Source organism: Pavona decussata, unplaced genomic scaffold, assembly GCF_977016875.1.
Source record: "Pavona decussata unplaced genomic scaffold, jaPavDecu1.1 SCAFFOLD_143, whole genome shotgun sequence".
In the NCBI taxonomy this organism is placed as follows: Eukaryota; Metazoa; Cnidaria; class Anthozoa; order Scleractinia; family Agariciidae; genus Pavona; species Pavona decussata.
Genome location: NW_028145556.1, coordinates 1,767,533 through 1,787,673, shown reverse-complemented (window position 1 = coordinate 1,787,673; position 20,141 = coordinate 1,767,533). Strand labels below are relative to the sequence as shown.

The 20,141-nt window shown below is 38.0% G+C and overlaps 2 protein-coding genes across 4 annotated transcripts; both read right to left on the bottom strand.

Moving 5' to 3' along the window:
* Window positions 1–650: 650 nt before the first annotated feature.
* On the bottom strand, window positions 651–19,705 carry LOC146466541 (minichromosome maintenance domain-containing protein 2-like). 3 transcript variants are annotated; one of them, XM_085127289.1, is made up of 22 exons: window positions 19,454–19,705; window positions 19,281–19,341; window positions 19,012–19,070; window positions 17,953–18,056; window positions 17,159–17,254; window positions 16,547–16,651; window positions 16,265–16,332; window positions 15,551–15,652; window positions 15,043–15,152; window positions 14,657–14,674; window positions 14,199–14,262; window positions 14,025–14,078; window positions 12,634–12,909; window positions 11,766–11,855; window positions 10,226–10,398; window positions 9,697–9,728; window positions 8,610–8,754; window positions 7,939–8,084; window positions 7,344–7,389; window positions 2,458–2,521; window positions 1,593–1,663; window positions 651–896 (listed from the first exon to the last, which is right to left on the bottom strand). In XM_085127289.1, the coding sequence occupies exons 1-22, from the start codon at window positions 19,556–19,558 to the stop codon at window positions 795–797; spliced, it is 2,091 nt and encodes a 696-aa protein (XP_084983415.1). In that variant the 5' UTR covers window positions 19,559–19,705; the 3' UTR covers window positions 651–794. The 3 variants fall into 3 exon arrangements, with proteins under 3 accessions (XP_084983415.1, XP_084983416.1, XP_084983417.1); XM_085127290.1 differs by lacking the exon at window positions 14,025–14,078 and having other exon boundaries at window positions 19,454–19,682; XM_085127291.1 differs by lacking the exon at window positions 17,159–17,254 and having other exon boundaries at window positions 19,454–19,682.
* On the bottom strand, window positions 2,661–6,527 carry LOC146466542 (histidine N-acetyltransferase-like). Its single transcript, XM_085127293.1, has one exon. The coding sequence runs from the start codon at window positions 4,961–4,963 to the stop codon at window positions 4,004–4,006; it is 960 nt and encodes a 319-aa protein (XP_084983419.1). The 5' UTR covers window positions 4,964–6,527; the 3' UTR covers window positions 2,661–4,003.
* Window positions 19,706–20,141: the final 436 nt, after the last annotated feature.

The window sequence follows — 20,141 nt, the reverse complement described above, 5'->3', positions numbered from 1 at the left end:
AAACCCATCTTTCCTAAAGCCCATGCTGTACTGTAAATATTTCGGACACTTAAGGACGGTGCCTACTAATACTAAAGTATTTTTGCGCGGTTTATAACTATGCGGGAAAAGCAGATCTTAGCAAGGGCTTTAAGAATCCAAAAAGAAAATTGGGAGTAACCATGCCTTTTTAGAGATAATAAAGCAACAATTATTTTAAACTGAGCCGTAAAAAACAAAGTAATGTATGGCGTTTTTTTCCAAATTGAAGCCTTATTATCTCCGAAAAATGTATGGTTACCCCCAATTTTCTTTTTGGATACCAAAAGCTCTTGCTGAGTTCTGCTTTCTCCGCATAGTTTTAAACCGCGCAAAAATATCCCTATATTAGTACGCACCACCCATAGGAAACCCGAGTATCACGAGATGCGCAGAATGTATGCGCCGTAACAAAAGTAGGCACCGTCCTTGAAATTGCGGACGCTTAAAAATTTCGGACACTTTTTTTTGCCCGAAATTAAAATCATCCGAAATTTTTTGCAAGTAATGTACATTCAAAGCCCATTAAGAGAAAATTAACTCGAACAACACATCACTCATTCAAAAGAAACAACAACAAGGCGCTGGAAAAGACTAAACGAAGACGCAAAGGAAAAAGGAAAATATATATATACTCAAAACAACCGCGGTTCTTTTATTCATTATTTCTGCAAAATAATCGCACCTTTTTGTATTTCAAATTATCTTTTTTAACAATTTGTGAGATTTCTGAGTTCCTTTGAGTGAAGTTTTAGCACTACACTACTGAGTTATAATTACTCCTCGTGAAATTGGCTGAAGGATCTGGACCAGCCATCTTTAAAGGTTGAGCAGAAGCGTCGAATTCTATTATGGATCTGTTGCATCCGTGTGTCATTCTGAGAAAAAGTAAAACGTATGTATGAACTCAGAAGAAACACTTTCATTCTTCATATGGAACCCAACTATTTCGGAACTGTACTATTCGGCAAATGAAATCAGGTTCTTTTGGGACGAGCTGTTTTCAGAACTGCCAACTGGAGCAGGCTGAATTCAGGTTTGCTATCAGGAGCCAGGAGGTTGCTGTGGGACATAGTTTCACGTTTGGAATGCAAAAGCAAAATTCACCCTTTAAGAAAATCTTTCAGTTGGTGTACTAAGGATATTTTGTTGTTTTGGGGACTGATATTCTGCGTTTTCTGTCCGATTTTGTTATTAACTTGCTGAATGCACCCACGCAGCTACAATGTAGATGATCTTCGTAAGATGCGGTCCCATCCGGAATCATTACCACGTGCATTTGGTATAAACAGCTGACCTCGCGTTGGTTGTTCTACTTTTTGCTGTGCTACACCGTGCTGACGAGAGCCAGCTAGCTCGAAACAGCTGTCCACGGTTGCATTTTGATTCTCGGTTTGGTCTCTATCATCTCGCTGTCGTGTTAAGTTTTCTACGCAGTCAGATCAGCCTTGCAGTTATTTGAGCTACTTATGATTATTTTTTGCTGATTAGATCCTTTACAGATCCTGCGTATACTTGCAGCATAATTTTTCGTTTGCGGTCTTATATAGTTTATTCAATCAAGGACAACTGACCTTTGGACCTAAGAACTCAGAGGCATCACAACCAGGTGAAGGAGGATCCACTGGACCAAGACCGGAATGTCCTGTTGATAGAGGCAACGCAAAAGATCCTTCCCATTTTCTCTTTTCAACCCTTGGAATTTTAAGTAAGAGTGTGCGACCGAGAACCCATGCACCAAAATATATAAGATTTTCGACGGTATTTCCATTTCAAAGAGGAAAACATGATAGGCCTTAGCACGAGTAAGAGAATTGCCGGAAAGACTGTGCGAGACACATCCTTGGAGACCCAGGGGCCTTGAGATAGTCAACTGAGTTCCTTCTAAACCAACTATCTACCCCTGGGTCTCCGAGGATCTATAGATAGATATGAGTAGGAATAAAGGTTAAGAAAAAAGGCGAACCGTTTTAAAAATTAACCAAACGTCTCGGCCTAGAGCTACGCACCGTTTCAATCTGCTGAAGAGGGGCGGGAACCAGAACCTTTTCGTTCGTCTTTTTTTTTATTTATTTAGTTTTTTTACCCTTTTTTTCTAGGCACACAAACAAACAAGCCATTTTCGTGGACCGGACTAGTGACATGCATACACAACAATAAACTAACAAAGACACAATATTGCTCGACCCACTCGACCCCTGTGGCATGTTTTTGTTTCCGGTTTCCTTGCCGGCATCTTCTGAATTTATTCTGAACCGATACTCTATTTTCTTTCAATTGTAGCAAGGTGTACAGTTTCTAGAGAGATACAGACTCGACCTGAAAAGAGCAATTAGCGACCCGCTTTAACATGCAAAGCCGATATAGTCTTTAGCTAACTCGTGATGTCAAAATTTTGGAACAAAATATTTGTTTTGATCAGAACTGATTACCCATTACCGTATTTCCATTTCACAGAATCTTCGTATAGCGCGACTGCTGCAACAGCATCTTCTTCAGAAACCTTCAAAGTGGACATTAAAACAATGTCAATGACTACGACGGCGCGAAGATATGCTCAGCGAGTAAATATTTTTTTTTTTAACACGAGAAAATGAAATTCAGATCTTCAAGCCACCGCGTAATTTTCTTTTTATTATATAGTCTTTTCTGCTGTGCCACTGCGTTCCGCCGCAGAGAAAACATTCAAATTCCACATGAATAAGCAGAAAATAACAGACACAGTGATGAAGGAAGGACGTGACCAGTTGTGTTTATTGAAGACGAGAAAAAGAAAAGGCAAAACATACAAGCAATAAAATAGTGGCGAAGTAAAAGAATGAAAAGAGAAAATTACGTGGACAATGTAAGCTACGAAACTAAATACAAACAAAATATAGCTAGAAAATTAAGCTCGGCAAGATGCGAGCGCGAAAACTGGCTATGTCGAGTGACGAGCGTGAGAGGCGACAAGGCCTAAATACCATTTTTCACCGACAAACAAACCGTGCAGATGGGTGATAAAGCGGGAAATGACGTCATCAATATCCTCACTAGTGCAAGGATCAATGGAAAATACGCCACTCGGGTCCCGGATGTAGTTTACCGGATGTAGTTTCGTATGAATTTTATAAGTAGTGTACTGTATTTTCCAGTAAAAGACTACGGTCTGTATAATAAATGTGTATATTTAACATCAGCCAGAAAAAAGGGCCTTTTAAATCTCATCTTTACGAAGAGGGAACCAAGAATTGAAATTTGGGGAGTTATCCAGTCACCCGGGTCCAGTCATTACACCAGCGTTACGGCACGAAACATAGAGTGAAATGTACTGTTGGGGAGTTTAAAATTGCGTTCACGGCCAACGGCAAAAGAGAGATTCGCGTTAATGCTTACTTGAGAAAATGAGTACGCGATGACAATACTACAAAATAATTCTGATCTTTGATGCTAACGCAAAACTACTCAATTTTACTGAGAAACTGAAAAACCAGCGAGCGGCAAATGTAGAATAAACGTGGTTACGCGGTCATCTCTGTCGTTTGCTGTTTCCGTAAACGTGATTGTAAATCTCTCCATTATCTTTTTATTTATTGTATTTAATCTGTTCAGAACAAAATAAATACAAAACATCAGTTATTCACAAAATAAACGAAAACGATTAACGAAGAAACATTTCACATAAATTTAAGTTTATTTAAGGCAATAATTGCTTCCAATAAGTAAGGTTTTCAATAAATAAGGTTTTCAACATTTCATTTTCGAGTGGAAGGGGAGTTAGGTAATTTTTTTTGTCCCCGAGTTTCTTCAGGACTTAAAGCCTTAAAGAGTTTTTTTTTTCAGATGGAAGCGAGATACTTCTCTGCCTTATTAGACTCTTTATACGTTTTTTTCTTCTGCAAAAACTTTACAGGGATTTTTCTGTAGTATTTGTACAACCCCCTCCTCAAAAATAATATCAGTATCGTTAAGATTGCATTATTCGGATAATCGTTGAATCTGTAAGTCATTTTACAAATTTCCGTTCGAACATCATCAATCCAAAATCACGGAAGAATTCCACCGACTTCAATCCGATGTTTTCTTCCAGCAGCTTCTTTCCCCACTTGGTGTGACTTTGCTTGTGAAAAGTAGAGAAGATGAAGTCACCTTGTATTTCCTCATAGGCGCTCTTCAATTGTTGGACCACATGAACTTGGAACATCACTGGGTCTTCTGTATAAATGGACGCCACCCAGTGCATGTGCTTCACTCTAGGGGAACGCCGACCATGGGCGAATGACTTTGGCAACTGGCCCCCAGAGCAGTCGGTCGCATCTCGGTCCGAGAAAACACAATCGCCCTCCTCAAAAATGCAATCGATGTTGGATCGGAGAGCTTCAAAGGGCTCCCAGTCAACAATGATGGTACGACCAGGAAACATGTTTGCCACCGAGTCATCGAGAATGTAATTGTGGAGGAAGTTTCTTGTGCAGGGTTTCACTTGTACGTCAAAATTCTCGGCTACTTCATCTAATGTCTGTTTCTTCACAGTGTCCTTGAAGACGTAATAGGCCAGAATATCACGCTCAAACAAGCCAGTGTCACCGTATTTCTTCTGGATGGCAAGTCGTTCGATGTTGTCAGACTTGGTTGTGAAACGTTCTCGACAAACGTTTGGATATTCTCGTCGTATGTAGCCGTGAATAGCCTCAATCAGTCGAGAACTCAGCCCGAACCCTCGGAATCTAGGATGAATCCGCAAGCCCTGACTAATAAATGTTCTCCCTTCATCTACGATGTGAATAGCCCTAAGCCCTATGAGTTTGTCCCCATACTGAGCCACAAAAATCGTGCGGTTTGGTTTATCGAGCCACTGATGAAAAACACAAGGAAAGTAGTCGTGTCCGCTGTATATTCCTTCTGACATTTCCACAACGGCTTCAAAATCGCTCGCAACGGCTTTGCGAATGGTTATTTCCTTCATTATAGGTTCTCTCGAAAGATAATGTTTAAGGGATTTGTCAGGTGCGTTGGACGTTTGTCAAAATGCAAGGAATTTGGTTTCAAAACACCATATATATCTAAATTTACTACTAAGTGCGTGCGAAAAGGTAACTGTTATTAGGACCAAAACAGGTGACTGAAATGTAAAACGCTATTTTTAACAAAGAAATTTTATTTTTGATGGTTTCCAACAATGCGAGATCAGTCGTTTCGTAATTCCGATTTCTTCAAATTTAATCCCACGTTCACAAAAAATTGAACAATAACGTCGAAAACTAAAATAACGAAAATAAGAAGAAATCGAAAACTTATAATTTCGGTTTATATATATGTATAAAAAAAGGCCAGTTAAGGGATGCATTTTTTGCTGCACGATGGAATCCTTCATCAGCAGTCATTAAGATGTAAACAGGTAATTGTTGCCGAAATTAAAATCAAGGGAAACTGTAACATGCTACTGTCTTTTAAATAGCCATATCTGGAACACAATGGTGGACTTTAAAAATGCTAATAAGAACGCTTTGTTTCTTTTCGCGCTTCTGCGTAAAAACAGACGGCTATTTCTCACGAAAGGATACTTTCCTGGTCTAAAAATACAGCGATTTAAGCTCATTTCTAGTATTTCCTGAAAAAGTAATTTGCTCAAGTTTAGCTCCTGTGTTTTTGATGAACGATATCTTTATCTGATTATCATAATAAATTAAACTGCGCGCCAGAACCTAAACTCCAACTAATGCGTAAAATCATGCTTACAACGAAGGGGCTAACTCGGTTGTAACAAGCGCACTGCGCATACCGAAGAGAGTAAATACTCGGAGGGAGAGGGATCTAGAGAAGACTACAGAAGTATGATAGTTGTTGACTGAATAGCACACGCATGATTTCAAATTACGACTTTTGTCGAGAGAAACGTTATAATGTAGATATTTCGAGAGAGAAAGTCTGTCTTCTTAAACGTGTTAATAACCTGGCTTATCAGTGAACTAGCTCAATTGCAAATCCTAAAAGTCTCCGCTTTTGTTGAGAGAAACGTTATGATGTAGATATTTCGAGAGAGAAAGTCTGTCTTCTTTAACCTGGTTTATTGAACTAGCTCAATTGCAAATCCTGAAAGTTTCCGCTCTTACGCAACTCAGTTCCCACTCGGTAGTCCAGGATGCATCCCGTGTACTTCCCACGCCTACGCCAGGAAAATGTTACGCCGGCCGCCTGTGCACTCTGATCCCTACGCCGGGAGAGAAATCCTGGATATTTTTGGACAAAATCAGTTCGTTTGAACGGTGGAAGTTTTCAAAAGCCTTGGTAAATTTTGGTCGCACCATTTCACCTATGAGGTGATCTAACGCCAGGCATTACCTCCGACATAGCCGCTTCACGCCAAAAAGACCACGATCGTGCGCCAGAAAGCCGAGGGCATTGTAAACCCACGCCGAAGATCTTCGGCGTAATTCGGCGTAACATACGTAAAATTCAGTTCTATTTGTACAATACGTTCTGCATCTGTAATAACATTTAGCTGTTATACGCGTGAAAGGCTTTAAAAATACCTTTATAGTTGCTTTTAAATTACAGTAGAACCTAACCTGATTCTCAGACGGTCCAGGTCGCTTGCGGCCACACTTAAAGGGAGAGAGTGTAGCCGCGAGCGACCTGGACCGTCTGAGAATCAGGCTAAGTAGAACCCCGCAAACTCGAACTTGGTTCACTCGAACTCCCCGCAAACTCGAACAAATTTTGGTTTCCCTTGGCTCAAATTTACCTCGATAACTTGAACTCTATAGATCCTACGCAAAAATGGCTAACATTGTAATATTCTTTTGTTTGCATTCAAATTAGCCCAACTAATCTCGTTCCGTGAGTTCAAAAATCAAAACAACATTTTACCTTGAACGAAGCCAGTGGGGCTAATTTGAATACAGACAAAAAATATTAAAATGTAGCCATTTTTGAATAACTATTTAACTTTAACTATTTTAAAAACGTCGTCGACGGTTTATGACCATGAGGAAAAACAAATCTTAGCCAGATCCAATTAGACTCAACAAGAGAACTTGGAGTAACCACACACTTTTCAGAGATTATTGAACCCCAGTTAGCAATCTTTAAAAAGCCACAATTTTCATGCGCTTCATAGTGTTTTGGAATTTTTTTTCATTTTAATCAAAATAATTAAACGTATCCCTGAAAAATGTATGGTCAACCCTCATTAACCGCACAGAAATATCTCTGTACCATAAGGCAGCGCCCCTAAAAGAAAGTTTTTACAATCGCTTTCATTCTAAAGAATATCACGTTTTACTCAATACAGTAAAACACAGAAAAAGGCGTAAGAGACAGGCAGTTAACTTATGTGAACCTACTTCTGAATGAAGAGCTAACTTCGCATGAGCAATAGCCAAACTGGTCCTAGAAAGTAAACAAATTTTATTAGACTCACAACTGTGGCCGTGTATTCAGTGTATAAACCGTGGGAGATTGATTGTGTTGTTTGTGTCTGGTGTGGTTGCACTGGGAAGAGAAATTACTTTGGTTTTGGATTGCAGTTGAGCGTTGTAAAACCAAATATAATGGGACCAAAAATTAAGTTAATTAACAAACGAAAACAGTGTTTAATATGAACTCATCAGAATTCGAAGCAAATTCGTGTAATCGGCCTTTAGCGCGGAAAAATGCGTGTGACGGAGCAAATCACGAATAGCTTAATTTTGGTTTTGTTTCTCATTGGTTAAGGAGTTTTGCCAGCTAATTAAAGATTATTAATTAACTCTTGCACACAATTAAAGTGTTCCAGGTTCAGATAGACTCTTCTTTGCCTTTGACGGGATTTGTGATGGATTCTAAGTAAAAGTTCATGCTGAAATTTACAGAGGCCTTAGTGAATTGGCCAACACAATATATATATAGGAGTAATGCGCTTACATGAAACCAAAATTTCTGTACGTGCAACGAACTTACAGAATTTGCAGTGCAGACACCGGAAAGTCCAGGCCACTTGTTGTATAAGAGTTTCTTGTCCGTCTACTTGCTAGGTAATAACTTTGAATAAGGTCTTGGGCAGCCACAGTCAGATTAACACTGTGATTTGCAGCGTAGTGTAGAAACTAAAACATCCGTAGACATGAATGTGAACGGACAACACCAGTGTTGAATCGTTATAATAGAGAGATTTAGAATTGCGTTTACGGCAAAAGGCAAACGTGAGATTCGCGTTAATTGTTTTCTTGAAAAATCTATACCGCGCAGATGAGAATAGTAAAAGATAATTCTGGTCTTTGATGCTAACGCAAAACTACTCCATTTTACTGAGAAACTGAAAACAGCAAGCGGTAAATGTAGGATAAACATGGTGACGTGGTCATTTCCTAGTCTGCCCTTTTGTCGTAGACGAAGTCTAAATCTCTATAATAACAGCTTTGGGGATACGCTTGATGGACCTTTTCGAGCAGGGACACTACTATTGAGAGGGCCGATACATTCTAGCAGGGTGAGGGTGGGGTGTTACTTTCGAGGACTACAGAACTTTTCCGAAGTTAAAGGCTCTTTCGGGGGAAGCGTTACTTTTGAAACTGATTCTACGTTATAAAATAAAAAGGCCTAAGCTACTTTACATGAAAAAGATCCTATACCTGGCTAAATTCTTCGTCACTGATGTAAAACGATGCTTCGTTTTCTGTGTTTTCCATCGCCATTTTTAACACCTCACTCACAGAATCGTCATGATTGTCTGCATGGTCCGTTGAACCACTCAAGTTAAAAACAACCGAAAACTGGCTATAGGAGTCAAGCCAAAGAATGAATAAAAAGTGAGCAAAAGTATTGTGTTTTCTCGGTTAGATAGGAGTGATTTTCTAGATAGTATCTTAATCTGTATAGCTCACATAAGGAGGAGTCTTACAGATATTAGAGATTTTTTAGATCCTAGTAGGAATACTCCAGGAATACGACATTTGACTTCAAATTTTTAGTGAAGTACTAAGAAGAGATTTATCACAAGAAGCTTCATTGTACTCTTTGTGGGCAACAAACTTGACGCAGTTGTTTTGAAGGATGATAGCTATGTCCTTTCGTAATTCCAAACAGAGGATATCACCTACTCGTTTCGAGGGCTTGTTTCCGCCGCTACGCTGTTCTCACAAAAACTCGTATACGACGAGTTTATCGTTTACCCTCCAAAATAACACTGTTTCATGCGCACACTCTTTCGCTATCAGAAAAACTCGTAGTCGTACTTGTACTAGAATCTAAAAGTTTCTAATTCTGTTTTGGTTCTTTTGACATCTATCAGTACATTCTAATTTTACCCACGCCAATAACCATGTTATGGAACATGCCTCTAAATTAAAGACGGGACTGTTCTGTGAGATCATTCAAGTGCATGGCCTTATCGAAAGATGTTATAACAAAAGTACTAAACTCTACTTATGCGCCGTTCTATACGTAATATGATTATTAATATCCATCATAAGAGGTTTTTTGAAGTTACCAGAATACAAGAGGAGTCTTCCATATCGTGTGCGAGCAGCTTGCCAAAGGAGCCTACAACAAGAAATCTGTAGCTCGAGGCTATGCCGTTTATTTTTATTCCAGAAAAAGGTCAATCGAACGCGACGTTAGTTTGGTAACCTAAGTACTGGTGTAGTCACGTGCGGGAGTCATCTTTACCAATTTTACAAAAACTAACAAAGAAATATAATCCAACAAATATTTACTTACTCCATAAATGCCCTTGATATTGTTGGACAGTCCTAAAAAGAAATTTAATCCGCATGGTCATGGTCATAAATGTAAGTATGGCACAGAAAAAAAAACAATACAGGAGACTTAGCAGTCTAACTGAAAGACTGTTAAGTCGAGAACACCAAATAAAGCAATAAGAAGTTCTGGTGTACGGCATATCACTGTATGCCTTAATTTAGTTTAATTTTATTTCTGGTTTTAATATTTTTCAAATGGTAGAGAACGCGAGATTAGGGCAAATAAAAATTAAACTAATTTAAACAATTTTGTGGTTTAAAACCCACAACATATATGTCTGTGTGTCTATCTGTCTGTCAAGACAGAAAAGCCTAGTCTGTTATTCAGTGTAACTTTCTATGTTTGTATGTCGTGGTGAACAAATAAATAAATAAATAAATAAATAAATAAAAGAGGGAAAACAAAAGAGGGCAAAAACTGCTTCTCCGATCCTTGCTCAAGTTATTGCATGAGAAGGCCAAGTGAATTAGGAAAATCTATAGCATACCTTTACGGTGTGAGCCAGATTTAACATAGGATCAAGCATTCCTTGTTGAGAGGGTTTTTCCGTTGGTTCAGAACCTGCCCACAGACTACAGGTCAGCGGTAAAGACAACTGCTGGCCTTGGTATGGCCAGTACTTTTCTGGAACCTTGACTGTTATCGACGCATTCTCCAAGGCTATAAAATATCACACGAACAGTGGTAAACCTCAGACATTAGGATGCTCGTTATGTTTTAGCAACCTTCTCCTATCGTCACTATTTAGGGAACGCCAAGTTCCGATAATTAAACATGTGTGGTTAGCTAAATGTCTTACTTAAATCGGAGCCTGTTCACAGACTTATATTGTGGCTAAGGTATTAAAAAGGTATACAGATAGCGCATAAAACCGTGCTCACTTTTTCAAGATCGTGAAAAACGGATATATGCGTCTAGAAATACGAGCTAATGAGATGCATGAACTGTATGATAGACATCACAAGGTGTTCCGTAACCTAAATGTTTCCTAAAACACAAATAATTCTGTCAAACATGAAGTCATACGAAAATGACAAAAAGGTCTGTCTTACATAAAGTACCCAAATTCAGAGTTAGGTCCATTTCTGGACTGACATAAGTGGGAAAATGAACATGGATTCTGTTACAGCGGGTTACATAGTTATCTTTCTAGCGCCTAATTTACACTTACTTTCGTTTCATTTGTTCACGCTATGCCTTACATGCCTTTTGCCCCCCACACCTTATAGATCATTACGTATTTATAAACCCTTTTTTGTCACTTCTTTTACCTTTTTAAAGCCAGTTTCTTTGCATAAGTGTTTTAGTGTGCGCTTCGTTTTCAGTGTTTATAGTTGTGTTTCGCCCTTTATCCGTCCACGTTAATTTAGTGTAAAATCACCGATAAGGTACGTTCGTATGTCAGTCGTTTATTTTCGGTTGTTTCTCAGTTACTTATTCCATGTCGTCCCTTGTAGTATTTTTATTGACATCTTTTATTTAATCTTTGTCTTTACAAGAACTGTTCTGGTACGGAATTATTACCGTCGGGATGCGTTTCGCAAAGGTGAAGCCAAAACTAATAAAGTAGAGTGCTGAGTGAACTAGCAGCGGCTACAGATACAAAGGAAAAATCCAAGTCTCCGAAACCCATGACCTTCCGCCTAGCAGTTGGGTGCTCTTATCCTAAGACTCGTAACAAGCTTTGGGTCAATTTACATTAGGTTGACGCGATACAGGCGCAGTCATAAGCAGTGAGGTTTCGCATACGCCAATGGTGGAGTAATAAACAACATCATATAGAGACTTTTGTTCTTGGGCCATCGTGGCTTGATCGAAAATAAAATACAAACTGCGGTGATAAACATAATAAACTTGCGCATTTTATATAAAATGTTATTATGTTTATCACCGCTGTTTGTATGTTATATATATATAGATAGTCATTAAAACCCGAACAGTTTTATAAATAGAGGGAATTTTAAGTTAGCATTGTGGCGCACTTTTGTTTGATTGGTAAAAAAGGTGGATTTTAAGCGTAATCATACCATTTTGAAGTCTGTCCTTTTGATCCTTTTTCAATACAGCAACATTAGGAATGACACATATACCACCTTTTGCCAAGGGAATGCATCCAGCTACAACATAAGTTATACCAACAGCTTATTCACAACACTGACCAAACGATTCTCTGCTGAAAACTAATATGATTGCTTCGGTTTTATGCTTACCTAGTAAAGAAAGCTAAACAAACTAGATGTTCAGTCACAAAACTATAATCACGCAGACTAGACTGTCATAAGTTTCAAGCAGTACAATGTTGGGAAGAATCCGACTTCAAAAGTCCGAGTTTATCATTCATGCTTCCAAGCATTAGCCAATATTGTAACCAGAAATCATGCATAGTATAGGTAAACTAATCATGGTCGAATATAAGAAACCTTCGTTTGTTATTCTGTTCTTTTCCGGACTATATCCTCAGTAGGGAGACAATACTGATTTGTAGTTTTCGAAAAACCTTCTCCGTATTCCTCGTCATATCTGTAGCTGTGTTCCACTGGGAAGACTTTCGGTTTAATCCAAATAGACAGAGCTGCTTTCATTTGGGAATAAAATATTAGTCCGGAACTTGAATACGCATCGCAGTTATAGTATAAAAAAGATGAGCATATAATAAAAAACACTCTCCTTTTATGGTTTTTAAGTTGTAATTTCAGTGTTACCAAGAGCTCATCCTCTCTTGATATTACTACGAGCATTCTTCACTGAGTTCATTCTTTTGCGGTTTAATTGTTCTCACTTGCGAAACTCATTCACAGAAGTTAGAAACACAATACATAACTTAAAGGTCGATCAAGAAAGGAAGTTTTATGTAGTCCTGCAAAGTGATAGTAAGTGAACTCAGTTGCTCCTTACCATTAACTACACAAGTGCCAGAACCAAAGGGATCTCGAGAACATGATGCAAACAATTCACTGATAGGAGAATATACAATCAACCTCTTAGCAAATGAAGCCCCATACAGCAAAAGCCTTTGCACCCTGAGAAGGTCTTCAGAAATAACAAGTAAGTGTAGATTCTTGGAATGAACTTGCTTATCATCCTCAGGAGATTCAGAGCAGTGGAGCAGCAGGAGGCACATTAGCATAAACAGTTTCAACTGAAAGAATGTGCCGGGGGGTGTCACAGAACCTGTAGATGGAAAAGAGTATATAACCATGACACATTATCATTATCTGCTCTCATAAGTAAAACATAGAAAAGAAAGGTGTAGAGAGACAAGACGTAAGTTATAATTTTGAGCTGCCCAACCGGATTATACTACACACACAGAATAATAGGTAGGATTCTAATCACTCCTTGGTTCATCAGACCCCAGCTCTCACCTAAACTTTATACCACTTAAAATTTCTGTCTCTATTACCTCAATCTGAAACGTTAACTAAGCTAAATATTAATAAAACAATACTCCACGTAAAAAAACAGCTTTAACACTATTAGCCTTTGGGATATGAATGATATGGAGGCTACTCAACCCTGATGGGCTTTCCTGCGATTTTTTTTTAAATTTAAATGACATGCAAACTGAGTAGACGTGAAAACTGCAAAGGACCGCGAACGATAATGCTGTCAGTTGACGTAGGATCTACAAGAGACCTAATCAGCCAAAAATAAACTGTAACACAAACTGCAAGGCTGATACTACGTGAGAGAGTTGACTTTGCGAGACAACAACCCGACAGAAACCGACAAAACAGGGCTGCAACCGTGGACAGCTGTTTCGTTCTTATTGGAACTCGTCAGCACGGTGTAGCAGTTCTAAATGAAACCAGCGACAGAGCCAGCTCAAATAAAATGCAACAAAACCCATGTCCTATCAAGTTTCGTACTTTGAACCTGCCCGCTCCCCGAATCACGCGTTGCCACATCACGTGCCTCAGGGAGAAAGCAGACAAAGCATCGAATTCCTGTCTCGCAAAGTCAACTGAATGTAGATGGACAAAACCATCTTAACATTGAAACGCATGGACAAAACCATGCTTAAAAGGCACAGCATATCAGATCTGTAAAGACCTACGGCCCCAAAAAATAACACTAATTACAGACCAAAACCTAACACTACTTACATCATATCACTATCAATAGAAAACTCAGTATCGACAGTACAGTACTTACGTATAGCTACAGCAGAAAAGCATTCTGTCTTTCAAAATTCCTACTGCCGAATTTATAACTATAACTTTAACAAGATATTGTAAAATTCCTTTGATCTATAGGCTACCATAACTTTTTGTCTACTAAAATACCTCCAAAGCAATAAGCTAGACTGGCAACGAAACTCCAGGGTGAGTCCAGCCTATCTGAATAAAAAACAATTCAAAGTAACAATACTAATTGCTTTAAATGCACGGCTGAATTATTCCTATTTTTATTTACTGAGAGACATAAAAATGAACGAAATATAGAAACCTAATTCCTACCTTTATATAACATCTCTATTTTCTCTGGAAGTTTACACGGTAGTAGAAGAGGGCTAGGGCATATCTGGAAGGGAAAATTTGCCACAGTTATTCTATGGTCTCTTATTAGACTAATGATCTTGGTCATTGACTAAAACGCATGTACTTTTCAGATTGCTTGTCTTCAATATGGCAATTCATGGTATTATAATCCCTGTAATCAAATAGTGTACGTTTGTGTTGCGGTTTAGCTATGTCGTCGGTTGTCTTTGTGTTTTGTCTTTCTTCTGTTTCGGCTTATGCAACACAAGTTAAGCTGGTTTGTTGTAAGTCCTTTCAATAAATTAATATAAGTTAACACTGACAAGTAATATATAGCTTAACACCTACAGCAACTTCCAAACTGTAAAAAATAATCGCTCAGTGATGTATATGAGTATAAGGGGATTTCCTTGCCTTCTATTAGGGAATTTCCTTACCTTCTCTATGTTATTTGCCTGTGAAGAGAATACAAGAGATATTCATAAGGAGGTAGTCTCGTGTGAATTATAAGTTATAGCTTGATAAACTTATGAATAGTTTGCTAGGTAAATGATCATATGTTAAATTAACAGTTTTATAAAACTGAAATAGTAATTAGATAATTCAGCGTATGGGTTGCGATGTACAGTAATCCAATTTTTTGTAATAAAACGTTTAAATAAATGATTAAATAAAACAATGGCTGTAAACAACTGATAAAATGAGATAAATAATCTGTACTGAAAGTTTCATATCTCGAATATGAAAATGTTTCCTTTTACGAATTTGTTATCCAATGACAAACAAGTCACTAAAAACATCCTGGAAGTTGTCAGCATCTTACCTCAAAGATTGGAGTGCATCGAAAGTGTACAGAAGATTCACGAATTTCACAAGATGGTAAAACAACAAATGAGTACTGACTGCCAATCTGAACTTCTTTGATAAGCTCATCTGTTTTGGAAATAAAGAAAAAATGAGCAAAGACTGAAAAATGAAGGTGGCGATGAAAACCATGTTGTTGTTGTTGATGATGATAATAACGTATTTATTTCACAGTCATATACTTGTGCTACTGCCTTAAGGTCACGAAAGTCACGTTCCTCCTAGATCCTCCTCCTCCTCTAAGCCAATTGAATATTTCAGGTGATCTTGGCTCAATCGGAAATCATTTAGAGGTAGTGTCAGGGTTGTGGGATTCAACAGGTTTCTGTTCAGACTGGGACTGAGTGGGCTACCACCGTAAATCCATATTCTACATATGCTTCACCCTCTTAATGTCTTGTAGTTTGCATTGGACAATAAAGGCTAACAATGGTTATGAGATCCACTAGAAAAATTTCTATTGTTACCTCGGACATAAATTGATACCGCTTGGTAGAATTTACCATCGTTGTTAATGCACAGCTTTTTGTCCACTACTAGCGGAGATATAACCTGCACGATACACTTATCTGAAACAAAGTATAATGGTCATAACTTATATTCAACACTCATTTGATAATGTGCTCGATATCTTGATTGCTTGATAACTGATGAGAACTATCACACATAGAATCACACATAGAATCGACTAAGAGTGGTATATAAATACGATGATCGAATAAATCTTGGATAATATTACACTAAAATGAACAGTTATACTTCGTTACATTACACTTACATACGTTACATTGCTTGATACATTATTTATACTAACCATTTGCCATTTTAGCTACCGTTCAGTGTTGGCTTTTTTTTAGGGTAGAGGGCAAATTACCTGGGCTCTACAAAATCAGGTATCTCAATGACATGATCCTAAGCTTATAATTAGTAAGCTTTTGAGTAAAAATCACTGCTTCGATAATACCCATCATCAGAAGAAAACACAAGTGACAACGAATCGGAAGTTTTGGCACCCCCGTTCTAACTCACCTCATAAACTATGCTTTGGGAAACAGTAGTGAAATATAAAAATGGCCACATAGGGGAAACCTTGATGAGAAGTGTATTCTATATGCTAAGGTTCGATCGCGTTGTAAATAAATAAAGTATAAATACAATAGTAATTTATCAAAATAAATTACCTGCCAAAGTACGGCAAGTGACATCTTCAACGAGAGATGACCCACAGTATCGACAAACAAAGTCACTTCTGTTAAATAGACAAATGACAAAAGAAAATAGATTGAACCGTTGAGATCAGAGTATTGTTTTGCCGTGGAATCTGGTCACTTATTTCGATCTTCGACATTTTCCAAAGTTACAATTTGTGCAGTAAACATCTAAGTCAGAAAGCAGTAGGGATATGGTTAGGCTTTGAAGAACAGACCCAAGTTACGGTACTTATATTTCATTTCATAACTTACCTTACAGTAACATCCTCTGTTTTTCCAGCTAAATGTACTCTGATATAACAGTGTTTAGATGAGCCAAAGCAGCTGGGTTGAGGACAATAGAATCTAGCACTCTGGCTAAAACGAGACAACGTTAAGAAGGTGTCAGAAGGAGGAATGTGACGCGCTTTCTTGAGTTTTTATTACGTCCATATTAAAACTGCCGTCAAATAGCCAGCAAACGTATACTTTCAGTCTTAAGCGAATCTGGAGATCACAAGGTGGGACAAAATCAGCCAAGAATAAAGAGGTTTCAACATAGGTGCAGGTAGGATCTGGGATGTGGAAGTGATAATAGTGCGAAAAGAGAATATGTACTCCTTAGTAGACGAAATTAGGAAAGTAATGAACTCTTAGACTGGAAATGGTATATATTAAAAATAACAGAATGATAAATATCATGAACCACTTCAATGCTAGATTGAGATCTGTAAGGAATCTCATGGCACAATGGGCCTGGAAACTGAAAACGTAAGAGTAGGAAGCGAGATTAAAAAAAATACACCTACAGGTCTTTTGAGCACTCTTCAAAATAGGGCTGTTCATAAATAGGTGTTTATGTTTACTTGGTTTAGATATACTTACGTGTACTTACTGACAGCTGTCATTCCACTGACAATTCCAACAAATTTTACCAAATTTGGCTGACCATGCCCAACAAGATTCTTACTACTCACACACCTATGTCCAAAGGGAAATAAATATGTTACCTCTTTTAAAAATCCCACACTATCGGCCAGTTAAGTATCGGTAACCAGTTGTCTTTTATTTCAATCATTCTTCTTGAGCACAAAAAAAAAAAAAAAAAAAAGTCTAAAGAGACTGTGAAAGTGACCAGTGTTGGACCTTCGTTACAAGGGGTTGTTTTTGCAGGTGAGGATACCCCATACCGTTTTGGGGGGGATAAAATGTGGAGTTTTTCCTAACTTTTTCCAGACTTTGCCTTAATTTTCGGCATTCATCCAAAAATATTAGTATCACGTAAAATTAAAAATAAAATGAGATCTTTTATAGCACCTCCCTCTACTTATTTTTTTTCAGTGAAATTCTTTCTTAATTTTGCTGTTATCGCAAGTATGGCATAGGTTCAACTTTCCAGCCGTTTCGTGACTATAGTTCTTATCATCCTCGAGAGAACTAGAGCAAAAAAAAATCTAGAGACTGGAACAAAATTGAACTTAGGGTGTGTCAGTACTTTCCTAATTTTCAAAGAGCGTTTCTTCTGAAAAAAAAAATGTACCACAAGGTTACCGTAACATTGAAAAAGGGATGAATGTAAAACACTCTGGTAGAGAAACGTTCAAAATAAAAGCCTTTCAAACTGGTCATGGCCTAATACCATGTACTCTCCCTTATAGAATCACCAGCAATCAACTTACTCTTTATGCGGTGAAACAGATGAAAATCTGACAATGGTCAGAACTTGTGATGGGAACAGCAAGTGCGGAATCCACGACAGAGTATGAATTGTGATATAACACACCTGAAAGAGTGTAAAACAAGCTAGATGATCCATCTTTTTGCAAATACTATGTTACTGTGCTTGGACCGGAATTCGTGCTATACTACCTTGTAATATTAAGACAAACAGCCTTCCATTTGTTAGAACTGGCCACACCGGTCAGTTTGTAAACGGAAAGTTCCAATTTGAAGGATAACCTTTACGTTCGAATTTCTTCAAAACAGCGCGTACCAGTTTCCGAATGATTATTTTTCAAGATCGTGCAGCACCATCCCTTCTAGGTTCAAATTGACGCAATTGATTTACAGACTGGCCCGCCAGTTCTAGCAAATGAAAATCCCTCTTTGCCTCCGGCTATTAAAGGTAGGATGAAAGAAACTTTATTATTAGAATATATAAATAAGCTTCGTTTGATCACAAAATTTTTTAAGCCTTTAATTTGAGAAATAATTTGTTCCTTCATGAAAGTAACTCAGTAAATTTCTCTTGATGTTTCTTGTAGCAATTTCTCAGCTCGCAATTGCAAGGCTTGGAAGTTGCAATTTTTCTATGGCAATTTTTCTTATGGCAAAAGTTTAATACAACTGATCATGGATGGGAAGCGATTGTTGATGCATCGGTAAATTTACGATCTTCTTTAAATACCTCTTAAAACAAATGCCATTAAGCTTACTATAATATTCTTGTGCCTAGGGAAAAAATCACGTTAAACTATTCTTGAAATATTTTGAGTGATACAGTCAAAAACGGTATATAACGTACGTTTTGTCAAAATATCCTCTTATTATCGTAAAAAAATCGAGCCTTACAGATAAATTATTTGCTTTCTCATGAAATAGTTAATGTTTCTTCCTAGCAATTTCTTAGCTCGCGGATGAATTGCATTTTTTTACGGGAATCCTTTTATTATAAAAAGTTTAATACAACTCAACAGGAATCGATTGTTGGTGCGTCGGCAAATTTAATATCTTCTTACCTCTTGAAACAAATTAATGGCGTTCAGAGGCTCAACTATAACCAGGTTTCCAAGTTCAGCTACGACAAAAATGCAGTGAATTAAGTGATTTGTAACCAAAAAATTGTGAACAGTAATATCCACAAAATGGGGGTCAATGTAAAAGTGAAACGTTCATTGTCAGCATTAACAACAGTCCTTTAAAAAAACTTAGACAAGCATCTACATGCAAGCTTACATTGATTGACTCATATAAGGTTGGAAAGTTTAATTTACAGCCATAAGCTTACCATTAAAATCGAGTAATTGCATCAAGTCCATTTCCAGAACAAATCTGTAAACTGTCTTTTCCTGAATAAAAAACGAAAGTTCTCCTAGTTTAGACTAAAACTTAACTCAGACTTGTAATCTAAACTTTCTACCCCATAAAATTAAACCTTAGTGTTTATAATCAGAAACCTACCGTCAAATCTACTGCGTAGTTTTCACATTGTTTCCTTAGCTGTTCAAAGGCCCCGCATTCACATATCCATTCAAACGCCACTTCAAGGAGACTTCTACCATCCATGTGAGATACTAGCTCTTCTCGTAAAAAGACTTATATAACTTAAATCGTATAAAGAGAGAAAATGAACTAAATTTGAGTACTAAATAAAGAAAACTTACAGCAGTGATCTGCGTGACACTGACCGTGACACTTGCTAGTTTGGCAGTTGGTGCATGCTTCCCGCCTTTTCTCGGCGGCCCACCGGCTGCCAAAAAGCGCGCGAAAAACACGGTGCGGCTAGAGAGGACAACTTCTGAACTTCGGGCACTTTCCAGGTTTGTTTGTTTGAATTCGGTGTTGTGACGTTCGTTTAACATCAAGCCCTGCACACTAATTTCCTGCTCTTTAGAAGCCGGAGGTCAAAATTCACAATACCGAACTGAATCGAACTGAATCATGTATTATTGGGGAGCAGGGATGGCGCAGTGGTGAGAGCACTTGCCTCCCACTAATGTGGCCCGGGTTCGATTTGTTATTGGTTCCACTGGTGTTGATTCTCGTCCCTGCTTCGACGGTTTTTCTCCGGGTACTCCGGTTTTCCTCCCTCCACAGAAACCAACATTTCCAAATTCCAATTCGACCTGGAAACAGTGGATTCGTGGAA

What these genes read in the sequence shown, in the direction of transcription:
- LOC146466542 (XM_085127293.1), bottom strand. Translation starts at nt 4,963, where the DNA reads ATGAAGGAAATAACCATTCGCAAAGCCGTTGCGAGCGATTTTGAAGCC.
- LOC146466541 (XM_085127289.1), bottom strand. Translation starts at nt 19,558, where the DNA reads ATGGATGGTAGAAGTCTCCTTGAAGTGGCGTTTGAATGGATATGTGAA. An exon ending in GGTATCAATTTATGTCCGAG is followed by an intron (nt 15,153 to 15,550) that starts GTAACAATAGAA and finishes TTTCCAAAACAG; the next exon opens with ATGAGCTTATCAAAGAAGTT. An exon ending in TCTAGCTTATTGCTTTGGAG is followed by an intron (nt 12,910 to 14,024) that starts GTATTTTAGTAG and finishes TTCCATCTACAG; the next exon opens with GTTCTGTGACACCCCCCGGC.